This window comes from Acomys russatus, chromosome 15 (assembly GCF_903995435.1).
Source record: "Acomys russatus chromosome 15, mAcoRus1.1, whole genome shotgun sequence".
Classification (NCBI taxonomy): domain Eukaryota; kingdom Metazoa; phylum Chordata; class Mammalia; order Rodentia; family Muridae; genus Acomys; species Acomys russatus.
The window spans coordinates 55,982,582-56,008,895 of NC_067151.1; the positions used below are offsets into that span (position 1 = coordinate 55,982,582).

Here is a 26,314-nt window from a genome sequence, read left to right on the forward strand (position 1 = left end):
ATGCTTAGAAGGACTAGGGATACTTCCCCACTGCTAGTAGGGGAGTGAATTAGTGCAGGTACTATATCAGTATGGAGGTCCCTAAAAAAAAAACTAGGAGTGATCACATGATCTATCTATACCAAACTTCTGAGATATAGCCAAAGGTATTCTGTGCCTGCACACTGCAGAGCTAGCTGTACACCAATGTTTACTGCAGCAATAGTCACATTAACCAACATATTGGAGACAGCCCAGCACCAGAGGACTAGATAAAGGAAATGTAGCATATATACACAGTGGAATTTTATTCAATCATAGGAATAAGATTATGGGGCTAAAGCCCGCTGAACCAAAGTGTTTACTGCAGGGCCTGACAAACTAAGTTCAACTCCTGGGATCTACACCACAGACAGAGAGAACTGGTTTTTCCCTTCTTATGGATGTCATGACACGTGTGTTGACACACCCACACACGTACACATTCACACACACTAATCAACTTTTAAAAATATTTTTAAATAAAATCATGGCATATACAAGATAACGTATGGGGCTGGAGATAATCACGTTACGTGACATAAACTCAGAAAGATAAATATTGCTTTTTCTCTTATATGCAAACTCTATGTTTAAAGGCAAAGACCCCATGAGAGCAGCAGTGACACTATTTGGGGTGAGGAAGGCAATCAGTGGGGTGCCTGAAGAGCAGACAGAGGGTAATGGGGGAGAACAAGCTCCAGTACCATGACGCTAGGGTGAAGCCTGCTTATCTTGTACAATGGATGCACCAATAGCAGTCAGCTCAGTGAACGGCTGAGGCTGAGATGCCCAGCACCACAGAGAAGCCTGGAAGGATGACCTCAGAGCTCAAGAGGGTGAAGACAGGGTCCTCGAGGCTAGCTAGCAGAGAAGGAGACCAGCTGGAGACCAAGAGAAGCCCTGCCTCAGCAAATAAAGTAGAAGCGATTGAGGAAGACACCAGATGTCAACCTCCGGCCTTCACACGCACATACATGTCCTTATAGTAAGAGTGAACACAACACACATACATACTCACACACACACACACATGCGAATCACACACGCACATACGCTAATAAAATGAATGGCAATAAAAAGGAGCATTTCAGAACGATGCCTTCAAGAGGATGTACACGCGATCTGAATGACACAGCACTGTATTTTAGCCACAACCTCCAACATTAGGAATATGGGTATTAATGTACTAGCACACTATGAAACTACTAGAAGACCCATATATTGCTAATAAAGTATAAACTGGAAAAATAATTTTAGAAAACTGTTCCAGACAGTCTACTAATTTTTAAAAACAAAACTTTACTATATTTAATAAAACTGAGTGCGAATGATCAGTAAACATATTATGTACAAGAATCATCATAGTATCGTTACCTAAAAAGTTCAAAACTGACAGCATCAATAGAAGCAGTGGCTTATAAAATTCAGTGGGATGCTTGCATTCATAACAGCAAATAGGTCTGGGGTGAGCCTCAGTCGGTAGATTGTTTGCCTAGCATGCATCAAGTTTTGGGTTCAGCTACAGGAATACATGCCCGAACTCCCAACATTTAAGAATGTGGAGGCAGGAGGATCAAGGTAATCCTTAGCTACATAGCAACTGAGGACATCCTGGGATACCTTAGGCCATGTCTCAAACTTTTAAAAAGTAACAGCAAGTGAAAAAAACTGCTACAAAACACCACATGGATCATCTCCAAAAAAAAAATAATGTTAAAGAACCTGACCAAAGTAAATAAAATGTATTGACTTCAAGAACAAATGAAATAAACCATGCAAGAGTAGCTAAATTAAAGAAGACAAGAGAGTAATGTCTAGAGGAAAATACAACAAGCTTCTCAGGCAGGAAGCACACTATACACACTTGGTGTCACTAAGACAACACAATGTGTACACTTAGTTTACATGTAATGAATAACTAGTAAAATAAAAAGCAAAACCCCTGGAGAATATAATGCCACCTATTGATATGAAAAAAAGTTCATAATATATAATTGTGACAAAATACAAAATCATTGATTATAAGAGGTTATCAAAACCAGACAACACATAAAGTAGGAAAGATCCCAACCATGAAGATTATTGAAACTCTAATGGCTATTTTCAGTACAAATGTGAAATAGAAACACTATAAAATACAAAAACCACTTTCTCTCCATAACATCCTTGACATCTATTCAACTAGAGTTTTATAATTTAGTTTATAGCTTTAATTTCAATGAGAACCAGTCTAACAGAGAAAAAACCTGGAATTTATATTTAAATCACCATCAATTAATTACAAATGCTTTTAGCATAATAAAGATAATGACAATTCTTAGAGGAAAGCCAAAAACTATAAGGAAGTATCTCAGTTTATTGTCAAACACGAGACTACAATTTACAGGTGTGCTGGTCCAATTTAATTCACAATTTATTGGGGTTATTTCTTACTTAAAGGTAGCAATTACTAGTGAATGTAGTCTGAGAAACATTTTAAGGAGATTATTTACTTTTCAAGAGACTGGTGAATAGAAAAAGAAATGTCAAAAATTCAGGAATAGAATAAATGACAGTCAAAAACAGGAAGCAGACCTCTAGAATGAGAATCACTCAGTGTATTATTTTTAATTTTGTATTATATAGCAGAAAAATAAACTAAGTAGAAATATCACTATATAAGATCTTGTCTCTGGTTTTGCTCCTCTGGCCTTCAAGTGAGTATTCATTCATTCAATCCCACCAACACACACACACACACACACACACACACACACACACACACACACACAATAATATACAGAATTTGTCGATTATTTATGAGGTTTAAACAAGTGTTCAGGGTGTTAATGTTCCAATTATATTGTTTTCTCGTTTGCTTTCTATTATAAAAAACCATGATCAAAAGCAACTTAGGAGGGAAAGGGTTAATTTTATCTTATGGTCCCAATCACATCCTGAAGGGAAGTCAGGAAAAGAACTCATAAGGCAAGAACATGGAGGCAGGAACTGAAACAAAGACCATGGATGAATGCTGTTTACAGACTTGCTCTTCATAGCTTGCTTAGCCTGTGTTCTTCTGTAGCCCAGGACCACCTGCCCAGGCATGGCACCACCCACTGGGCTCGGCTCATCAATTGTTTATCAAGAAATGTCCTACAGACTTGCTCATTGGCCTAGCTAATGGAGGTTCCCTCTTCCCAAATAATGCTAGCTAGCTTGTGTTCATTTGACAAAAACAAAAAACAAAAACCTAAACACATGTGCACACATGTGCTGCATGTATACAGCCAGCCACACACACAACATAGAAGATATACAATTATTTATTGTTAATCTACATATTAAATGACTATATTACTCTAGACCATATCTGCTGACTTACATTAATTTCCTGAGACACATTAAAAATTAGTAAAATTACATTCCTCCATTTCCCTACTATACATATAAATTATGTGTCCTTTTTTATATATAATATACATATATCCAAATCCATGTCTCAATAATATGCTCAATGTTGCTAATAACTGAAACAGTCGTTTTATGATCATTTTGAAGATTATATGCTGATAGATTTCTACTTCAGTAGAACACACAACTCACTCAGTATTAACCACCATTACATCACTCAATACTTTAAATACTCCTGTGTCTGTGCCTAACAACTCCATATCATGGATATTTCTTTTCCAATTCTTTCTTCCTTCTACCCAAAGCACAGCAAAAATTGATTTTCCTCAGACTCTTTCAACCTTATAGCATATGTATCACTTTAAGTTATTTGAAAAGCACTACTACAAAGGAGTAACAAATGACAGAGCATTCACTTGTACAAAGGAGATAGAACAACCAATTCTCCACGCACAAAATCCCTTGACTTTATAAATCTTTATGGACCAAAACTGTTTAAAAGGCATGGTGGCACATGACTATAAACCTAGCATCAGAAATGGAGGCAGGAAGATTACAATTTTGAGGCTAGCCTGGGATACATATTGAGTTCAAAGACCAGCACAAACTGTACAGCAAGATCATATTAAAAAAAAATAAACTACCTAATAATAAATAAAGAGCCAGATAAAATTCCTCCATTAAACTGTAGCCTGATATTGTACTACAGAACAAATCATTTGAGGCTAGCATATCCAAGAGGCTTAATGCAGAGAGCTACACAGAGGAGGGTAAGCAGAACATTCCAAGATTCCAAGCAGAGCTAGCTAGAGACTAGTGAGATGAAAGGAGAGATGATCAAAGCAGCAGGTACACATCCAGGGTAGGATGGGAAGGGTGGCACCAAATGACAGAGCATTCAAATTAGAATCAGGACTTCACAATACACTAAAATAGCAAAGCCACTGTATGCGCTTGAGCAACAATGAAAAAGTTAAACATATTTATACTGATAACTTATATGGTTATATGTACTGAAATACAACATAACCAAAGGATGAAGAACAAGAGAACATGAAATATATCTAGAACCTGGATGGTAAAAGACCTATCATTTGCTACCCTGATATGATATATATATACACACATATATATGTATACACACACACACACACACACACACACACACACATATATAATCATTGACTGGCAAGGAACCCTACAAACTTTAAATCCCAAGCCTAGCTTGTAAACAAGGTATGCTCAAAATCTTCCAATATATAATCAGTCATTCACTTCAGATTCAGTTAGATGTCCCAAGGCCACTGCGGAGATTTGAATAAGAATGGCCACATATAATCTACAAACAAAACAGAATTACCAATACAATATCAAAAGAACATATAATACATGTAAAAATATGAGTTAAAAAAGTAAAAATAACTATGGACATCTCTTGTATTTAAAAAAAAAAACTAAACTTTTCTATCCTGGGTTTACATTTTTTATTAATTCATGTTGATTTGTCAACTACATAAAATGTAGCCCCTACCTAAACAAAACATGTATTTTTAATTTGTTATTTGTTTTTATATTCTGCAAGTGTTGACTTGCACAGTGTGTGTGCTGGGTGTAAGCCTAGTGTGTATACATGGCAGGAGTAAGGAACTGATCTCCCAGGACTAGAGCTGCAGATGCCTGAGCCTCTGGATGACACAACAAACCCAGGTTACGTGCAAGACAAGCAGGACACACCAAGTCCCAAGTTACACTATTTTAAATACATAACAGAAGGCTGGGTCCATGAAGAATTACCAGAGCATTAGGCAATACAAGGACAGCCAGCTAATGTTTTGCAGCGACTGTGGACCTACGCACTTTTTCTGGGCAGAGGGGATTATGTAGCAGATAAGATACTAAAAATAGAATCTAAAACTAAGCTATAAACCAGTCCCAGTCTAATAAGCTCTTTGAAGACCTTAATGTTTTAAATTATGTGTACATTAGCACTGTGCATGTACAGTGCCCTTACAAGCCAAAAGAGGGTGACAATGGATCCTCTTCAGCTGCTGTGAGCCATCTGGCATGGGTCTAAGGATAAACCCTGAGAGTCCTCTGGAAGAGCAGCAAGCACTCTGCTGAGCCTTCTTTTCTGCAACATCCTATATGCTTGTTGGTCTGAATTATTAACTTAGAATTATAACACAAATCATTCTATTACCAATGTGCTATGATACTATGATTACTGGAGCAGCTCAGTACTTAATAGGTTATATTCAGCTACCCAGCAAATTACTCCCATAAGACTTGAGCTACTGCCTATATAAAAACCCAATACAGGTATCATAGTTGAAGTATAACTTTCCAGGAGGCAAATAACGGCCCATGTGTAGTTAGTACAAATCCACCCAATAATAACCACTTTAAAGAGCAAAAACACCCAAGTAGTTACTGACAATCTCGTTTCTTGAAACTTCTAATTGACTGGGTGACTAAGGTTTGAAGCAACTGTGCTTCCTCTTGTAAGCCTAGAGACAAGCCAGTTATTCCTGAGACAACGTGCTGCGGAGCTTGGCAAGAGAACGTCTGCACAAGAAGATGAGCTCTAGGACTGATACCTCAGATGCCAGCTCCTAGGAGTCTACCTGATTTGAAGCCAGTGACTCTAAGCAAAGGTGTATGAATAACTGTAGAATATCTATGGTTGTGAGCCTAGCCTTTAACGGCTGAGCCATCTCTCCAGCCAGGCATGGTGGCACATGCCTTTAATCCCAGCACTCGGGAGGCAGAGGCAGGCGGATCGCTGTGAGTTCGAGGCCAGCCTGGTCTACAAAGTGAGTCCAGGACAGCCAAGCTACACAGAGAGATCCTGTCTCGAAAAACCAAAACAAAAAACAAAAAACAAAACAAAACAAACAAAAAATTGTAGAATATCATAAGCACAAAGTGGAGAGACACAGTAACAAACATTCCTAATCCCAGCTTTGGGGGGTGGGGTTGGTAGAGGCAGAAGGATGACGGGGTGTTTAAGGTCAGTCTTAACTAAATAGTTTGAGGGCAGCAGGGCTTCATGAGACCCTTTCTCAGCAAGAAAAAAAAAAAAAAACACACACACACACACACACACACACACAAAATAAGTTCTTGTCAGTAAAAGCCCTGACTGTCAACACCTGTCCCTAGTCATTAGTCCATGCACTACATTACATTGCCTCAGCAAAAGCTGTTTTTGCATATTAAATACTAATGAAGCAGAAAATACTGGCTGAGGAAAACTACCATCCATGTTTCATACTAGTATCTCAGACTACAATCAAAAAGAAAATGAAGGAGGTTAAAATAAGAGCAACATAAAAAAAAAAAAAAAAAACCTCATTTTAAAGCTACACTAAATAACGTATTTAGGCGACACCATGTGGCAGAACTATGAATTGCTGTTGCCATCCAACCACCATGTGCTGTAATATATTTGAATATTTAACCTAAAGGGAGAATTTTAAACAAAATTAGAATAAATTAATAAATAAATTAGATCAATAACAAAATTAGAAAATCAATTACAATACAAAATAGTTAGTGTTGAAAATAAGTATATTAAAGTAAGGATTTCGGGGACGTCTTAGACAAAGATGTAGAAGGCACAGAGGTCTTGGTGCACACACATGTGCACTAGGGGAACCAGGAATGTTAAACCCAGGATTGTTCCTTCAAAGGGAGCGATGCATGAACTGTTACTACCCAGAAGGCTGGGAGTGGACATGGTTTACAGCTTGGTGACATTTGCACTGTGTGGTTTGCATCCTCCCCCATACTCTCACTGTGACAAGTAGAACCTATGTTTTTGGAAAGTGTCATATGTAGTCAATCTACAGACCCCGTCTTCATGGAAGAGGTCACATGTATTTCACAAAGAGTTTCAGTGTAGTCACATCTTAAGCTTTATTGTACACATGGGAATGGTTAATTATTGCCAGGAAAATTTTCACCAAATGTGTTTAAATATCACTAAAATAAATTACCTGGGGTCAGACTCCCGAAGTTTAAACCATTACAAGCTATTTAGTCATATTCAACAAAACTACCTTCTTGCCTCCTGCAGAATGTTACTCTGATGGCCACGGTGGTCACAGAGACATCCACATACATCCTGTACAAAGATACTAAGAAACTGTACCATAAAGGATTAAACTAATTTAATTTATAAGCAAAATTATAAGAAACCACTTTAAGCAGTTTAAGCATTAAGTAATACATAAAACTATGGAACAACTATTAGCCTGGAATACGTATCACTAGTTTTCTAGATCCTGTTACAAAAATTTTTCTGAACTTCCAAATAATTGTTTCATGGAATCTTACAATCTTGGTTTGACTGCAGTTTAAGGGAAGCCATGCAGTGGTGGTGCATGCCTTTAATCCCAGCACTCAGGAGACGGAGGCCTGGTCAGCGGAGTGCAGTCCAGGACAGCCAAGGCTACACAGAGAAAGCCTATCTTGGAAAAAAGTGAAAGGAAGGGAGGGAGGGAGGGAGGGAGGGAAGGAAGGGAGGGATTAAATTGGCAGAGAAAAGCCAAAAGGATGTGCCATCACAAAAGAGCTCCATGACTGACTCACTTTTCTTAGTGTTGTTCAGCTATGAAGAACATACAGACGCTAGCAGTCAGGAGGCAGAGGCAGGCAGACTTTCTAGGAGTTACACAGTTGAGACTTATCTCAAAACCGGGGAGGGTATACACAGTTTCCAATTATATAAAGAACTGATTTGTGATAAGGGTTACGTTTAGAAAAGAAGCTCCTGATTTTAAATTATCAGGACGCAAATACGTATGCTGGCAGACTATAAATATGCTGAGGTGATATTTTTGGTCCTACACAAATATTTGAACACACCCTTTAACAATTTAAACAAAACTATAAATTTGTGAGATAGAAAGAATTCTTAGAAACCAGGTGTGAGCTGGATGTGGTGGCACACTCCTGTACTCCCCAGCACTTGGGAGGCAGAGGCCAGCAGATCTCTGTGAGTTCGAGGCCAGCCTGGTCTACAAATCAAGTCTAGGATAGCCAAGGCTAACACAGAGAAACCCTGTCTCAAAAAATATCAAGAGAGAGAAAGATCAACCAACCAGGTGTGGTGGTGCACTCCCTTAATCCCAGCACTCAGAAGACCTAGCAAGAGTTACAAAGCAAGACCCTGTCTCCAATTTAAAAAAAAAAAAAAAAATCCTAAAACAAATTCCTAAAAAAAGAGCCTAGCAAATAACCCTGACATTTTAGAGCTGAAGGTGTTTAAGTCTGAAGACCAAATCACTCATATACCCATCTACATTCACACTGCTGATGCCTAATTAAATGACAGGACTTTTGTGCTTTGGTGTTAGTCCTCCACTAAGCTGCTTCATTCATATTAACTGCATAGTATTTGTGGCCCATTAATTAAGATAAGTACTATCAAGATAAGAATTATAACGAATATTAAGGTCATCAAAGAATCTTAAAGAAAGATAAATTCCAATAGGAATATATGGGTACATTTCAAAAGAAGTGGTCCCTCTTCAAGGGTCAAAGACACATAGTTGAGTTAATGGAATTTTGGTCTTATCATTTGGTCATGTGAAAATTAATTGTGTAAAATGTTCAAACTGATGGCTACTTCTCATTAATAAGGTGGATTTCATAGCAAATTTAACTATTCTTTTAAGTACCAGCTTGAGACAGTATGAAAAATCTCTACTTAAATCTAGACGGAATATATTGAGAAAGTATTTTCTTCTATTTATAATAAAAGCTTCTATTGTAATATAATCATTATTTTATATTTAGCTTAAATATGTACTAAAATTATTTTTAATAAAAAGCTAAAGTTTTCTATTTCAAAACAATTTATTGACAAATTTTCTAAATCTAAAATCCTGCTTATGTTTTACACTTTGCCCATCAATCTGGAAATAATAGCTCATGAGAAAAAAGCACCAGTTATCTTTCAAGTAAAACCTCACAGTAGTAATACTTTTTCCTCAGCATCTAGCTAAAGTTGTGTGAGAGAGAAACTGAAACCTAATTTACATGAGAAACAGAAAATAAAATATTTACAAAATTCCATTCAACAATTAGGGAAAAAATGTATGGGTCATTTCAAATCAAATACAAGATGCAATATATATCAGCTGTGGACTATTTTAAATAAAGACAAAAGCAGTGATATTAAAAACATGAATATTGACATAAAATGTTTCTAAAAACCAGACTTATCTAGAAAATTACTTGCTCAGAGAAAAAGCAAGTACAACCTGGAAAGCCATACGGTAAGTTGTTTTAAACAGAAAGATGAAAGTTCGATTAACTAATGCCACAGCTTCTCAGTTTCTTCAGTTACTCTTAAAATCTGCCAGAGATCACCAAAGGAAACCTTTCCAGAGCTACATGTAGTGACACAAGAATCTTTCTAACAGAGACTCTTAGCCCTCTTTTAAAACCACCAAGTAGTGACACAAGAAAGAACTGCCACTGATGTCAGTGACCAGCACACACTGCAACAAGGGAGGACGCGCCTTGCCTGGAGTGAGCTGTTAATACATTACTTAATGAGGTCATTCATAGCAACAACTATGATGTCTACCTCTCTCCTCTGTTTTCTAGCAATTTTGTTTTGAAAAAAAAAAAAAAAAAAGTAATCATCTAGAAAAGCAATGGCAATGAACTGACAGGCCCATATTCAAAACTGAGTCATATCTTTAAAGAGGTGATAATGAATAATCTCAACTGTCTCCACTGACCAAATGTTAAGTATTGGACTTGTTATCCTAACCTGCCCATCTACATTTGACCCATTAAACTTGCTGACTTCAGAAGGCTGAACCAGAAAGAAGTCAAGTTTAAAGCCAGTTTAAGCCCAATACAGCAAGTTCCTGTCTCAGAAACCTACATAATAAATAGGTAAACTCCCTGAATATATCATACTTATTTCACATGAAGCAAAATCTTAGTTTTAAAAGATAAGCACTGTATTTCTAGTAATAGGTAAATGAATGCATCACTGCTTCTTCCAATGGATGACCGAGACAAGGAAGGTTTCTGACATGAAGCTACTGACAGGCTCTACTTCTGAAGTGAAAATAAGGGCCTTCTATTGGAGGTTACCCCTCCTTTGGCCTTCCTTCTCCAAAGGCGTTTTCGTCAGAAGAGCTTGCTTCCTTCCGATGGGACAGAAGCCTGCGTTGTTAACTGCTGGAAGGCGCTTCAGATCAAGTTCCGTGAAGGAATAGCATGGCAGGTAATATCCACCCAAGTGGCCCCTGTCCCTAAAGGACTCCACGTTGGTCATTTAAACATGCAGCATCTTTTAGCTCCTATTCAAGTTTTCAAACTTGAAAAATAGGACAAAAGTCTAAGATTATGTGGAAACTATATGGATATTAACATCACATCCCTGAAGAGACGCAAAATAAGCAGTTATATGTATGTCTCACATACAAGATAGTCAACTCTCACTAGGCCAGACTGGGTTTGCCTTGCTGGGAAACAGCTGCTTAGAACTGTCAAAGAAAAACCCACCAAAAACAAAACAAAACAAAACAAAAAAAATCCAAAAAACTGGATAATGTTGAATGAAATAAAAAAAAGCCCTAAATTAGTAGGACTATACGGAATATCAAAACAAATTGAGAAAAATTACTATATCCAAGGAAAATAGCTTTTAGTGACTCATAGTGTCTGCAAATTTGGGTTTCTGAAATGCTTTTTAAAAATAGAGCCAAAGCATGTATTTTAATATTTTAAAAACTCTATTTGAAGTAGTCTTAAGAATCAGTAACAACCTCTCAAAACCTCAAGAAAAAAAGAAAAGCAGTGTTTGGTAAACTCACTAGAAACTCACCCCCACTATCACTTCTCCACCGTTGCCACGCACTATCCCCAAGCCTGAACTGTGGCATAAAATCTGTCACCATTTGCCTAAGGGAAAGCTGTGCTGGAAAGGAGGGCAACAGCTCTGTAAGCCTGCATTAAGGATCCTGTATCACTGTAGGAGAGAGCGAGGGAGAACACATACACTGGCACGTAACTGCCTTGTGGTACACAGCGCCATCTCCTCTCCACACATTTCCTGACCCTGGTCTCTAACAAGCTCACATACGCTTTCTGACGAGGCTTCCTAAATTCCCCATCCAGATTTCCCACTTCCTTTCCCTCCTGTTCCACTCCCCTGAGCAGTGTTTCCAACAGCCTCCCGTTAGCCTCTGGTCAAGCACAGTTAAGTACTGCTGCACTGTGCTCCCTATTCACAGCCTCAGACCTAGTTACCATATCCTAATGTGCTCTAGGGTTTACTATAATTTTTTTTGGAAGTCTGAGGATTTAGCACAGGGCCATGCACCTGCTAAGGCTACGTCTCAGGCCAATTTCTTTTAATAAATACTAATAACATTCTATTAACTATTCTCCCTAGTGATGAACAGAAACAAAAAATTGATAAAATCCAAACTCTTCTATTTTTCAAATTAAAAGTTCTGATACAAAACTTGTAAAAATCTAAAGTAAGTGATATAAATGATCTACATGTACACTGTAGCAGGTGTCTAATCTGTGGCACATGTAATATATATATACATATATACATATACATATATATATATATCCCCGTGTTTCTATAGATATAGCCCAACACAAAACTGTAAACTTACTCTAAACATCAAGATTTGCTTTGCAAATTTTTACCCTCACTTGTGCAGCTCTGAAGTGTGATCTTTGTCTAAGACAATACTGTGTCAAAATGTGACCGGTTGGACAGATGTGCCAGAGTGCTGGCTAATTTTATGTAAACTTGACACAGGCTAGACTCATTAAGGAAGGAGGATTCTCAGTTGAGAAACTGTCCCACCAAACTGTCTTGTGTACAGCCTCTGGTGCAGTTCCTTGATATATGACTGGTGTGGAAGGGCCCAGCTGACTGGATGATGCCACCTCCGGGCTGGCAGTCCTAGGTGCTGTAGACAAGGCAGACTGAGCAAGCCATGGAGACAGTCAGTAAATGCCATTCCTCCACATCTCTTGCTCCCAGGTTCCTCTTGAGCTCCTGACTGCCTTTGATAATAGACTGTGATGTGAAGTGTGTGCCATAGGTTGCTTTTGGTCACGGTGTTTTATGGAGCAATAGAAAGCATAACTGAGACACACAGCTAATTTTATCCTTACATAAAACAAACCAGGACTACTCTATCTTTTCTTAGGTCAGTAATAGTGAACTGAACTTAAAAGCATCCCCAGAAGGAAGCTAAAAGGCTAATGACAAGCTTCTGGCTCCATGCAGAATCTTAATTTTTTGAGGCAAATGGATGGGCAAACTTCTGTCTCTATAAAAATATGCTATAAATATAGTAAGTATTAGGACAATTCTAGAGGCTTATAATAACTTTTTCTTTAGACTATCAAGCAAGCAAGTTTTGTATATCCTAATTCTCAATCATTCCAACAACATTTAAGAAAATGGAGTGCTTTAAAAACATGAAATTTAAAGAGAATTGTCATCAATCTCTCTTAATGATGCTTTTTGCCTTTCATGAGTCATAACAAATTTCCAGATTGGTGAGCATAAAGCTATGTTTATACATGATCCACACGAAACATCTGTGATTTTATGGATCTAACCCTTCCAACTAAAAATTCATTGTGTAGACTTCACCAAACATGCAAGGATAGAATTAAAACTGGTTCGTGTAACCAATTCTGTGACACGCATCAGACTGGTTGTCAAATGAGGATTAGTCACTAGCAGACAATAAAGTCATGACACAGGCCATAACTATAACCCAAGCTGAAGCTCCCTCTAGGTCAACAGCGCTCAAAAAGCAAAAATATAAGAAAATTATACAGGAGTCAAGTCTCAGGAAAATGAATTGAGTTTTGAACTTGTGGTCCTCCTGCTCTGGTCTCCAAGGACTCAGATCAATTTAGAGACTGGGCACTACTGTTTCGAGTTCAAATCAACAACTGTATAACCTATTACAGTATTTTCTAATGTCAACAGGCCAACTACTTCTAAACTTACCCAAATGAAGCAGCGTGAACTGGGCTGCTAGTTCCTTTGCGTCTTCCAGCGTAGTGCAGAGTTTATCAGGCATAAAGTAGCTCTGGGATCCATTTGCAATCGCAGGAATGACTATCTTATACACCAAGAGTACTTTTCCATCCTGACTGGTTGTTGAATATAAGTAATATTCTGGTGGTGCCCAATTATTTTTGTTGCAGTAATAATCCAAATGCATCACTGCAGAATTAAAATGATTGGATTTTAAAGAATACATACTAATTGGGGTCAGCTTTGTTCCAGGGAAAAAAGGGTAAGTACATCTTTCAATTTCAGGGGGACTTGGACTATGCTGACCATTGAGACGAGTTGGAAGAGCTGGTGGCTTGCCTAGAGTTTTGGAGTGACTCTCTTCTTTGTTAGTATATACAAGTAGATTTTCAGAATTGGGGCTGATCTGACCATTAAGATGCTGTCGCCAAGTATTTTCTTTATTCACTGGCTTTGCCAGCGTTACCTCAATACTGGCTCCATCGATACATTTTCCATTCATAACAGACATAGCAGCCACTGCATCTTCTCGGTTGAAAAAGTGAACAAACGCATAATCCCTAAGCTTCTTTACTCGTTCCACTGCACCAGGCTTGAATTTATTGAATTCTGCTTTAATTGTTTCCTCTGTCGTTGAGATCATTAGATTTCTTACATAGAGAACTTTAACTCTCTGCATGGTTTCCTCATCAACTTCTTTCTCTGGATCAGCCCAATCTACCTGAATGGTGTGGCCCCAGAGTTGAAACGTTCCTGAAAAAAAACAAAACAAAAAAACAAAACAAAAAAAAGAGCTGATTTGAAGGTAGCTAGAGCAAAGAGTACAAGTGTAAAGAGCTGCACAGAACAATCTCTCCGCGTAAACAGAAACTCAAGCATACACCAATATAGCTAACCAGCCCCTTGTGTCTATTCACACCACAGTCTTTACTAAAGCAAAGAACTTATGGCAAAATTTAAGAGTTGGCAAGACAAACAAGACCTTAAAGATTACTGCAATATTTAAATAATGCTCTCTGAAATTTTACTAAATATAATTAACAGTTAATGTTAACTACACATTAAAGTATCAGTTAAAGTATAAACACATTCATTAATTAGAAAATGTAACTCATTTTGTAGGAACAATTTCTTGTACTTTATAGTCATTTAATTTGCTTCCTCAATAAAATAATTCTTGATCTTCAGGTGGCATTATATATCTTGCTAATAATGCTCTATAATATACTGATGCTTTTCCATATTTATGATGGGGTTGATATGTAAAGTAACCTTTGAAACGACCATCCTACCTGGGATCAGCTTTCTCCTGGCCATAGCAGCTGCTCTGTGGGACTCATACTCAACAAACGCAAAGCCACGGTTCTTGGTCTTATCAGTTGCACTTGGATAAACAATCACATCTACAACACCTTCTGTAACTTTCTTCATTTCATCCAAAATTTCTTCCTTTTTCTTTTCTTTGGGAATTGCTCCAATAAACAATCTGCAATTATCCAAGCTTACACACACACCAATAAACTTCCCTGGTCGAATCTCGTAATTGTTAAGAATCCGGATGGCTAATTGGGCTTCTTCTTTCGTAGTGTACATCACAAAAGCATAACCTCTATTTTCACCACTAAATTCCATCATCAGTCGAAACTCATATATCTTCCCAGCTCTTTCAAACACAGGAACCAATTCATCTTCATACATATCACGAGGTATTTTTCCAACAAAAACTTCACAGCCTCTAGGGGGAGGTGGACCTTCCCAACCTGAAAAATGAAGGAAAAAACCCTAAAAATTAAATTCTAAAAAGGTACATTCATAACTGAATCATTTACTCATTGGACAAATAGGCTATCAGCCACCTATGTGGCAAGCAGTATTCTAAATGTTGGAGATACAAAACCAAAGTTCCTTCCCTTGTGAAACTTAGTTTAGCAAAATCCTAGGAGACAATGTGTAAATGGTAAAATTCTGAGAGGAAAATTTAGTCATATAAGACGTGTTACCATTAATAAAATAAGTAAATCTCTGAGAATAAAGTTTGTGTAGTGACCTGAATACAACAAATAAAGTTAAGTACGAGGATTATCTGGGAGAGGAGAAATGAAGAGAAAACGACAATACAGGTGCCCACTTGCCTCGAGCGCACTAGATGGGGAGAGCAGTGGAGAGTGATGCAGCAACTGAGGAGACCAGAAACCAGAATTTTATTTAACCATTTTGAGAGTCAGAGTAAAGGAAATGCATTATTAGGATGGAAAGATACCATACCTTTTTGAAACTTGTTATATAAATATTATGCCTTACTCACTGCTCTTTCAAATCCCTGCCCGAATGACCTGCCTTTAATGCCTTGAGTATACTTTTTCCCGAGACCCTGAATCTTGATTTATTTCTCAATCCAAACCAAGTTATTTCTCAATCAGTTCTTAAACAAGAACACGGTTTTAGACAAATGCATAATCTCTTTCAAAATCACAAATCATGGCTGAGACTGGTCAGAATGCTTGTGGAAATACACACCTCATCTAAATGACTGTTAAAATTTTTATTTAAACATGTATAAGCAAACCCCACCTGGAGGAGGACCACCAAATTTCCTTTGCCCATTTTCTTGGACCATGTTGTAGCCAGTCTTTTCCATGAGAGCCAGCAAGGCGGCTTCATTCTGAGTGCCAGTCCGTACTTTACTGCATCCATTTGTTCCATCAGTGTTTTCTTCATTCATGGCTGCAATTCCTAAAACAGAGTCAAATAACTGTGAACTCTTAGCGCAGTTCTGGGCATCTGGGGAACATTTCTTTGGACTGCATGAAGCCAAGGACAGTTGTGGCTGACATGTATGACAGCTAACCTTCACTACTCCCCTTTAAAACCCGCCAAAGCAGTTGCCAGGTTTCCTGCAGTAGACACTGGGAAACTGCTTTTCAGGCCCCTCCTCACATAAGCAGTACCTTTAGATATTCTGAGTAGGAAAAAGGGAGGTAAAGCTGAGAGGACTAGGAAGAATGAGAAATCAGAAGTGAGAGTTAGGTAAAAAGAATGCAACAAAGTAAGAAGACATACATTCATCAGTGAAGCCACGGTCACTGCCAATCTGAAGAGCCAGAGTTTTAAATCACTCTGTCATATGGGCCAACTGAGTTTTCTGTGAGTACACATGGCCTGATGACTATATGGTTCACTGTCTTAGCAATCCTCAACAGTTTCAACAGCTTCCAGAAACAAAGCCTTCGTATCTGCCTATTAGTCTCTACTAGGAGGTACCAGAGGGTGACTAGACAGACACACACAATCATCAGTCATCTGAGAAGCCAATGTGATTGGTATCTGATTAGCATCAGCTTAAGAGACGTTTCTTAGTTGAGCGGATAGGAAATAAAGCAAGCGCCACAGCCTTTTCTCAGCATCCTATATAACATCGATGTTTTCACGTGTGGAGGTTAGTGTGCTCATGCACATGTGGTGGCCGCTAATCAACCGTGGGCGTGATTCTCCTGGTGCTGGAACCACAAGTACATGCCACATGTCCAGTTTTTTGTTTTTGCTTTTGTTTTCAACTGGGCTCAAACTTAGGTCCTCATACTTACATGGCAAGTACTTTTCCACGTGAGTTATCTTCCCATCCCTGTATTTTAATTTTTAAAAATAACAATTATTATATTTGTGTTTCTCTCACACATACTTAGTAGTAGTATAATTACAAAAATTAAATTCATATTATGGAGAGTAGACTGTGAAAGATATCTTGGCTTCAAATATACTCTTAATTATAAAATGGAAACCAGGTCACTGTGGTACAGTATTGTTAGAAGTCCATTTTGTTCGTAGCCATACCACCCTGAACATGGCCAATCTTCTGTAACATTAGAAACTAAGCAATGTTGCGCCTGGTTGGTATTTTAGGATGGAAGAAGTATATTTTTAGGCCAGCGCAGCTCAGTTTTAGCCTTTGTTTCTATACGACTTTGACAACTTCTTTCTCTTTATTTATGTATACAGTGTTCTGCCTGTGTGCACACTTGCACACCAGAAGAGGGCACCAGATCTCATTACAGACGGTTGTGAGCCACCATGTGGTTGCTGGGAATTGAACTCAGGACCTTTGGAAGAGCAGATGGTGGTCTTAACCCCTGAGCCATCTCTCCAGCCCCGACAAATTATTTCTTTAGACATTATTCATTTAAACACACCAATATAATTTCTCATAAGACTGCTTTTTTTAAGGTTGACTAACACAGTAGATGTAAAAGGGCTACTAAAAATGTCCATAAGGATCAAGTAAGTGCCTTGATAAATATGAGAATGGAAGCATATTTTAATTTTTTTAGGTGCTTAAAATGGCAGAGGTCACATTGTTTTTTCAGAAACAACTTTCATTTCTCAAGGGTGACATATCTGTGTCACAACAAATACAAACTGACTATGAGCAAGGGTTCATAGTGGGCTCTCTAGAGAATGGGAGTGGAGAAGATGCCATGAGTCTGCTCTACAGCAGCAGCTCTCAATCTGTGGGTCACATCAGATACCCTGTACATCAGATGTACACATTAAAATTCATAATGGTAGCAAAACTATAGTTACAAAGTTCCAACAAAATAATTTTATGGTTGGGGGTCAGCACAACATGAGGATCTGTATTGCAGGGTCGCAGCATAGGGAGTTTGAGAACCACTGATCTAGAGCAAGGGAGACTATCACCGTAGCTCTCAACGAATGCTTCAGAGGTAAGCATGGTTGGAGCGAGATGGCTTGGGTTCATTACCTTTCTTTTCACTCATTATCAATATAGTAAATTATTAGTTATGCTGTACCTCAATTTTTTCAGTAATATGCTGATTACACTGTTTATTAGGACAAATATCTTATAAAAAAAAAGGAAATGTTTGACAAATAAGCCAGCTGATGGCTAAGTAAAAGCATTAGGACTCTTTTTTTAATCTTAAAACAATTATTCAGAAATGCTAATTTTATTCATATATTGGAATGCTTCATATCAATGCACACATATATGCAAATAACTACAGAAACTAGTTATTCAATTTATCTGTACGATAGCTAGCTTCAAAACACAACTGCAGTATCAGCTACAAACAAAGAATAAGAGGGTTACACTTTCAGGCTTATTACAAATACAAGGACACTAATAATAATAAGTAAAATCTCTAATCTCTACAACTAATAAAAGCTATGTGCTTTTATAAGAGAAAATTATTTCCAAGTATCAAAACAGTAAGAAAGGAAAAAAAAACCTCAGAGAAACTATATTGTCCAAGATCCCAGAGCCGGAAAGTGGTATATACGGAATTCTAAACCAGGTCACCTTGTTCTCAAACACCACCCTTGCCTAGAAAATTATTCTGACATACAATATCTTCATTTACTTGTGTGCTGAGTTGAAATATTTACTGACTACCAACTGTGTCCCTCATTTCTGGGATATAACAGTAAATTAATACCAAAAACTCTTGAAGCTTATATCCTAGTACAGAAAACAAGCATCTATTAATAAGTCATATTGGCAGAAGACAGCTGCAATGGTTATACTTGTTGATAGTGACCTCTCTGGGGTTGAATGATCGATCCTCTTACAAGGTTGCCTAAGACATCTGGAATGTATAGGTTTACATTACAATTCATAACAGTAGCAAAATTATAGTTATGAAGTAGCAACAAAAATAATTTGTGGTTAGGGGTCACCACAACATGAGGAAACGCATTAAAGGGTTGTTGCAGCATTAGGAAGGTTGAGAACCACTGCACTAGAACTGCTGATGAGACAAACCTCTGGGCACATTGTGAAGAACTGCCTGCATTAATATCTGGGCACACCTGTGAGGGATTTTCCTGATTATGTTAACTGAAGTGGGAGCTCCCACCTAAAATGAGCACTGCCTTTCCAAGGGTGGTTCAGAGATCTGGAGCTCTGAAGAAAAGACTTTTGCTTTTTGCCAGACTGCCTTCACATCCTGTCCTCAAGATCCTCTATCCTGATGTGATCACTGCTACACTGTCCACTGACATTGGAACCCTGCTTCTCTGGCCTTCCAACATGGACCTCCAGGAATCCTCCAGGTGCTCCTCACCAGACTGGCTTATGACTGGGTCATGACACTGTTGAGTCATACAGCCATGTGACTGAGAAGGTACCAGCTTCTCAGCAGGAAAAGGGCTCTCGTGGAGAAAGGAAACAGGGAACCTTTCATCTAAGAATCACAGAACCTACTCATGCACCTATAAGTAAGAACACAAACACACAGGCATGCGTGCGCGCGCGCGCGCGCACACACACACACACACACACACACACACACACACACTATGGATACACATGTGCTTGGCATGTACAATTCATAGCAAAAGAACAAGAGAAAGTAAGAGGAATGCTCTCACTACAGTACAGCATTCGCCTTTTGAGCTGAGTAACTTCCACGTTTTATAATAGAATTAAAGAAGAAGCACTGCCAACTGTGAGCACAGAAATAACGTGATCCCGTCTATGGACTGGGGACATAGCTCAGTGTCTGCCCAGCAGCACAGTGCCCTGGGTTCGATCCCAAGAACAACAGAAAAAAATTAAAAACAGCTAAAAAGGATCACCTTGCTGTTAAGAAGTACACAGAGGGGTAAAGGCAGACACTAATGAGAAGGCTACAAATGTAGACGGAGTGATGAAGGTGATGGAGACTGAAATCTGAGGTGCAGAGTGTAAGAATCAGTCTCATGTAAAGAGACATCCTGTACAATTTTCAGACTTCCTGAATGAGAGACAAATGGAAGATAACAACAAAATTTGAGCTTGAGCAATGAGAAAAGAGGAAGGCAGAAGAGATTTTATAGATAAATATACTTCAGTTTTAGACACTGCAAATTTGAGTATCTATTAAATGATCAAGCCAAATTCATCAAGGTCTAACAAATGCTTAGAGGATGAATATAGGACCCCAGAAGAAGAATGAGTCATATTCAACTATACTCTGTGTACATCATGTGAAAAGGGAAATATCAACTCCAGAAAACTGTTACCATGAGGGAACGTATCTTCCCCAGTGTGATGGGCAGTGTTGATTGTCAGCAGGTCAGAATCCAGAGTCGCCTGAGAAACAACCTCTGGACATGCCTCTGGAGGATTATTAATGTGGACCACGTCAACTACTGTACATGGAGCCATTCCATCAGAAGTGGACCCTGGAGTGTATGGAGCAGGGAAATGAGCTGAGAAGTAGCATGCATGGATCCCCCTCCTCTCTGCTTCCTGACTATGGATGCAATGGAACCAACCATTTCTAACTGCTGCCTCCTTGACATCCCTGAAATGATGGACTGTACCACTGAAATGTGAGCCAATGAACTCTCCCCTAAGCTGACTTTGACAGCATATTTTATTACAGCAACAGGAACAGAACATAAGACACCAACTATAGCAAATGCACAAATTTCTTTAAAGCCAGAAATTTAGAAAATTTTCATGTGAAATCTCTAAAATTTAAAAACTTGTCTATTAGCTATAAAAACATCAATAGACCTCTGTAGAACAAACAAAACAGCTTTCCTACAGCCCAATATCTGAGCTGTCAATACTTTCCCTAGTACCTACAATAGGCACCCAAACATTATTTTTTGAAGAACCCAACAAAATTTTCAGAAAAAAAAAAAAAACTAACAACGATTCATGAACCATTGGCAGTAATACTTTAAACTAGAAACTTCTTCTTTTTATAGCAATATTTGACAATTTCTATTAAATACAAAATACCTATGTTCTTGGTAATTCAAGAATGGAAGCTACAGATACAAATTCAATGATCATTGTTTATAAAAGCAACAACCTACCAAATAACTATCCTTACACAAACTGGGTTAAAAGTCACTATATAACTACACATTAGCATGTTTATAGGCTATTAAAGAAAGACGTGCCTGGAGCGGGAGACATGCTCAGTGGTTTGGAACACTTGTTGCTCTTCCAGTGGATCTGGGTTCAAGTGTCAGCACCCACATGCTGATTCACAAGCATCTATAACTACACTTACAGGAGATCAGATGCTTTCTTCTGGCCTCTGTGAGTACGCACGTGCTGCACATACATACATACATGCACATACATGCACACACATACCTACGCCTGCATGCATACAGACAAAATGTACATAAAATAAATGTAATAAAACCACTTTTTAAAATGTCATGCCCCTGTGTTTACTGACTACAGAAAAACTTAAAGAACACTCTAGAGAACAAGACATTTACAACAATAGCAATTGTAAATGTAGGGTTTTTAGATAAGCATATATAAATTCACATATCTTACATGGGCATATACAAATTAATAGGCAATTTATAAGAAACTTGAAAATTTGTCATCATTGGCAAGAATATACCTTTCCTTCTCACTTCTCTGTGTATGCTTTCTAAAGAGCCCTTTCAGGCAGGTTTTCTTTACGTTTGCATTGGTTTTGTTGAGACAGTATCTTGCTACCTGTGCAACCCAGGCTTGACTTCAATTCAGGAATCTTCCCCCGTGCTGGGATTACAGGCATGGCTCACTGTGCCTGCCCAGCTTCCTACTGCTCCTTAAAGACAAACTCCAGCCCACATGGAGAGTCAGAGTGGACCTCTCATCACCTAGCTGTGTCTCCTTCCCCAACTTCACTTCTTATGTGGCCAAATGTGTACTTATTTGTGACTTCTCAAATGTTCCACACTCTCATCTGTCAGCCCTATGTTCACTGATTCCAGGTGCTTCCCCTACTTCCGTTAACTTTCCTACCATTAATTCTCTCCAAGACACAGCTCCCAATTCTAAATTAGGTATTACTTAGTGTCTGCTTTTATCACAGAACCCACCTCAGAGTGCTGTGATAGCCTATCCCCTCTTCTTCTACCTCTGCCCTCTCTCTCCTTTCTCCCTCAGTCCCCACCAGACTTTAAGGTGTAGTCTTTATTTTCCAGGTACCACATAGTACCCCCAAACGATGCATATTCAATAAAGAAACTAAAGGGACATTATGATTTCACTAAAAATAATGGACTTAGATGAATCCCATTTACTACTTATGATAATAATCTGTGAGATGTTGCTATCCTTGCTCATTTAAAAACACAGAGGCAAACACTGTGACGCAGATAACCACATTAGGTATTTGCCTATACAAATGTTCCCTCATTTTAAACATTTTTACCCACTTGGGCCCCATCCATGAAACTGCCTACTTTGCCCACTTTCCTTAAGACATTACTTTCCATATTTAAAAAGTAAGCCAGAAAGACATCTTAATCAGAAAAATGTTTGAACCTGAGTTCCATCTTCAGAACCTGTTTTTTAAAAATGTGGTAGATCTCTGGGAAGGCTAACCATACCACTTCAGTTACCAGTAAGTGAAGAAACCCAGACTCAAATATATAAATGGTGGCCAGTGCCTGAGTAAACAGTACACACAGAGAAATTAGCATTCACTGGCCCAAGTAGAATCAGAAAACATCTTTAAGATCTCCTAGTCTAGCCAGATCTGGTGGCACATAAATTTAATCCCAGCACTCTGGAGGCAGTAGTAGCAGATTGCTTTGACTATGAAGGCAGTTTGGTCTTCCTGGGCAGTTCCAGGCCAGCCAGGGATACATAGTGAGAGCCTGTCTCCAAAATTAAACAAATTAAAAAGCAAAGGAAAAACTTCAAAGAATTAAAACACAAACAAATCCAACATTGCTGTATCATGACACAGAATATCTACCCATCAGCATCACCTAAATCTGAATATTCACTTTTAAATGTCTATGTGAAAACTCCGCAAGGGAGGAATCTTGCTACTTAGCCCAAATTGTCCTTGAACTGCCCCAGCCTCTCAAGAGCTGGGGTTATTTAGATAATAAAGCCACATTTTAAAGGCTCAACTATAGCGTAGATAAAAGCTCTTCTCTTTCTCCTCTGCTTGTTTCAGAATAACAGACACCATCTCATTTCTGCTTATCATTTTTAGGTTCTTCTAACTTAAACAAAGTAGGATGAGTTGTTATCAGAGGAGGAGGAAGAGGCCGAGGAGGAGGAGGAGGACGAGGAGGAGGTCGAGGAGGAATCTGGAACCTGCATTAGCACTAAATGTGTGTGTTCCCTTCTCTATAATTCAGGGATAAAATTTATGTGACTTCAGTATGGCCTGTAACTCCACTTCCTAGAGATGATGCCTCTGGCTTCCCAAGGCAACTGTACTTCTATGCACATACATCCTACACATGTGTGTGTGTGTGTGTGTGTGTGTGTGTGTGTGTGTGTCTTTCAGATTTGTACTAACTTCCAAAAGAATATAGTAATGAAAAAAATGACAAGTACAACAAAATTTCTGCAACTCATAGAGGGAAAAATTATTTGTCTAAAAAGATTGTTCTATTTGTATTCTAAACTAAAACTGAAACTTCATCTTCTGTATTATCACAAAAATATCTCAGATTAATAAGGGGAACATTATATAAAGTTTAAGTCTTCAAAACTACATGCAGCTTAATAATTTAAGACATCGAATGCTTTACTACAATCTTGTTACTTTAGATGTTACTGAGCATGGTACACCAAATCCCTGTGTGCAGGTTATTGGAGATTTTGAGCAACACTTTAGTGAGACAGGGTCCTACAGGCAACATGGTTGAAAATTAAAAAGTGTGGTCCTATACAGCTAAGACAATTTCTAAATATAAAGTCAGAGATGGATCTGTTCAATTCCACTTTAAGCTTTTTCTATTAAAGAATGAAAAGATGTTTAATTACAAAAGTTAAACATAATGTTTAAAAGTTTTAGCTCTAGGTAGTTCATGCCTGTAGTACAGGCTTAAATTTAATATTGAAAAATAAAGCTATTTAGGAAAAACCACTTGGAGCTACAATATGCAGTGGGTTAAGGCACTTGCCACTCAAGCCTGAAAGCTTGAGTCCCACCTGTGCAGCCCACCGCGAGAGAATCAACTCCTCAGAGTTACCCTCTGACTTTCATGCACACTCCTGCACTCTCCCACGCATGGAAAACTTATCTCAAATAGCTGTATACAAATTTTACATACTAAACTCAAAAGCTATGTGTTCTTAGAACTTAAGAGAAATATCCACAAATGCTTGTCCAAACTACACTAGCTACCATTTCTTACTTAGTCTTCAATGTCATTTGAAATCTTATCAACGTGAACAAAGAAATCATATTTTCCGGCATATTTTCTTACCTTGCCAACCATCAGATAGTAAAATAAGATAGCATTACATTTTAAATTTTATATAAATTACTTATTTGCCATCTTTTCTTAATGTTATGGTACATCTAAGTTTCCCACCAACAAAAACGACACCACTTAACACTTAAGGCTTAACTCCAGCCATACAAAGTGCTTGCACAATTCTTGGGATAAATACTCCTTACATTATCAGGTTGTTTGGACTTCACATGAGCTGTTTTATACTTTGGGCATTAATGTTAAAATCCAAGACTGATATGAAATTTAGCTTTTAAACCATGGCACTGTTGGTATTTGGCAAATACAGTGCGAACAACAACCTTTATATCTTCCGTGGCATACAGTTAACATTAAAACAATATGTTAAACAGTATACCTGAAAACAAATCGACCTAATACAGCGCTAAGTCAACATAATTCTGAAAGACTACAAAGGAAGTTTCTAGAACTCTGCACTGTCCTGATCCTTGGAATGAAGCCCGCCTGTTATTTAAATTAGCAAAAATTTCCACGTGCATATTCACAAGCGACGGTATGTTATCGCCTTGTATATGCTACCCCATGGTGCTTCCTGATTTTAACTCAATTCTGGAAGGCTGAATGGGGCGGATTCCTGGAAGCCACGATTTTCTAAGTCCATTCAGGTCCCTCTGATAGTTCACCAGGAAGGCAGCCCACCCACCCTTGCAGGAGGCCAGGAGGCTCTAGCACCGGGCCGGGCTCCTGCGGGGCCACCGTGGTCCTCCCCCCACCCCACCCCCGCACCCCAGGCTGCTGCGCTTGCGTGCGTGCGTTAGCGGGCACGACGGGCAGTTGGCTCCCGACAGCCACTCACGCAGATGCGCTCCGCAGTAGCCCGGCGGAGCAAAAGTTCGAGGCCCGGCCCCGCTCCGGCGCAACGGCGGCAGCGGGAGGCCAGCGAGGCCGGAAACGGAGGTGGCCAGGAGCCCGAGCCGCCCCCTCCCCGGGACAACCCCCAAACCCAAAGCCGCTGTGGACCGGGCGGCCGCGCAGGCTAGCCCGCGGACGCCGCTCGCTCGACGGTGGCGCCTGGGACCCAGAGCGAGGGCACCCCCGGCGGCGGCGGCGGCCGTTGGCAGCGGTTCGCCTCGCCGGGTCACCCCAGCAGCTCAGCTCCCGTCCCCGCCTCACCCCGTCGGGTCTTCTAAGGCCAGACCTAAAAATCCCTGGACCAACGAGCGCAAACCGCCGCCAGAGCTTTGGATCTGCGCTTGGGGCGGAAGCAGTGGCCTGGAGCAGTGGCCTCGGGGACGGGGCGGGGCGGGGCAGGGCAGGGCGTGGCCAGCGGGGCTCGTGCCGTCCTCGCGCCTCCGGTGCCTCGGGCTCGGCGCCTCAGCCTGGCGTGCCTCACGCGGAGTTTCCCCCAAACCCCCACTGCGACCAATCAGCGGCCTCCCCGCGGAGGCGAGGGGGCGGGACCGAGCCTTGAAATGCCGGAGAAGGCGCTGGCGACAGGGGAAAGCCACTTGGAGTGGCAGCCTCGCTGGCCAATTGGGACGGGAAAAGCGAGCCCCAGCGAGTGGGGTTTGGCGCGTGGAAGACTTGAAGGCGTTTACAAAACAAGTTACACTATGAACTTGCGTGCTTCCCTTTTAAGGGAGATGTGGGTAGGTTGGG

The 26,314-nt window shown here is 39.4% G+C and overlaps 1 protein-coding gene across 4 annotated transcripts in view; it reads right to left on the reverse strand.

Moving 5' to 3' along the window:
- Rbm46 (RNA binding motif protein 46) overlaps positions 1-25,951 on the reverse strand; it is a 33,146-nt gene extending 7,195 nt beyond the window's left edge. For 3 of the 4 annotated variants that reach the window (XM_051157350.1, XM_051157352.1, XM_051157353.1), the window contains exons 1-4: positions 25,854-25,942; positions 16,040-16,201; positions 14,761-15,228; positions 13,439-14,221 (exon numbers count right to left, since the gene is read on the reverse strand). In XM_051157350.1, coding sequence (XP_051013307.1) covers positions 13,439-14,221; positions 14,761-15,228; positions 16,040-16,190 — 1,402 coding nt within the window. In that variant the 5' untranslated portion in view covers positions 16,191-16,201; positions 25,854-25,942. Of the gene's footprint in view, positions 1-13,438; positions 14,222-14,760; positions 15,229-16,039; positions 16,202-25,828 lie in introns of all 4 variants that reach the window. The other variant, XM_051157351.1, reaches the window with a different exon arrangement.
- Positions 25,952-26,314: the final 363 nt, after the last annotated feature.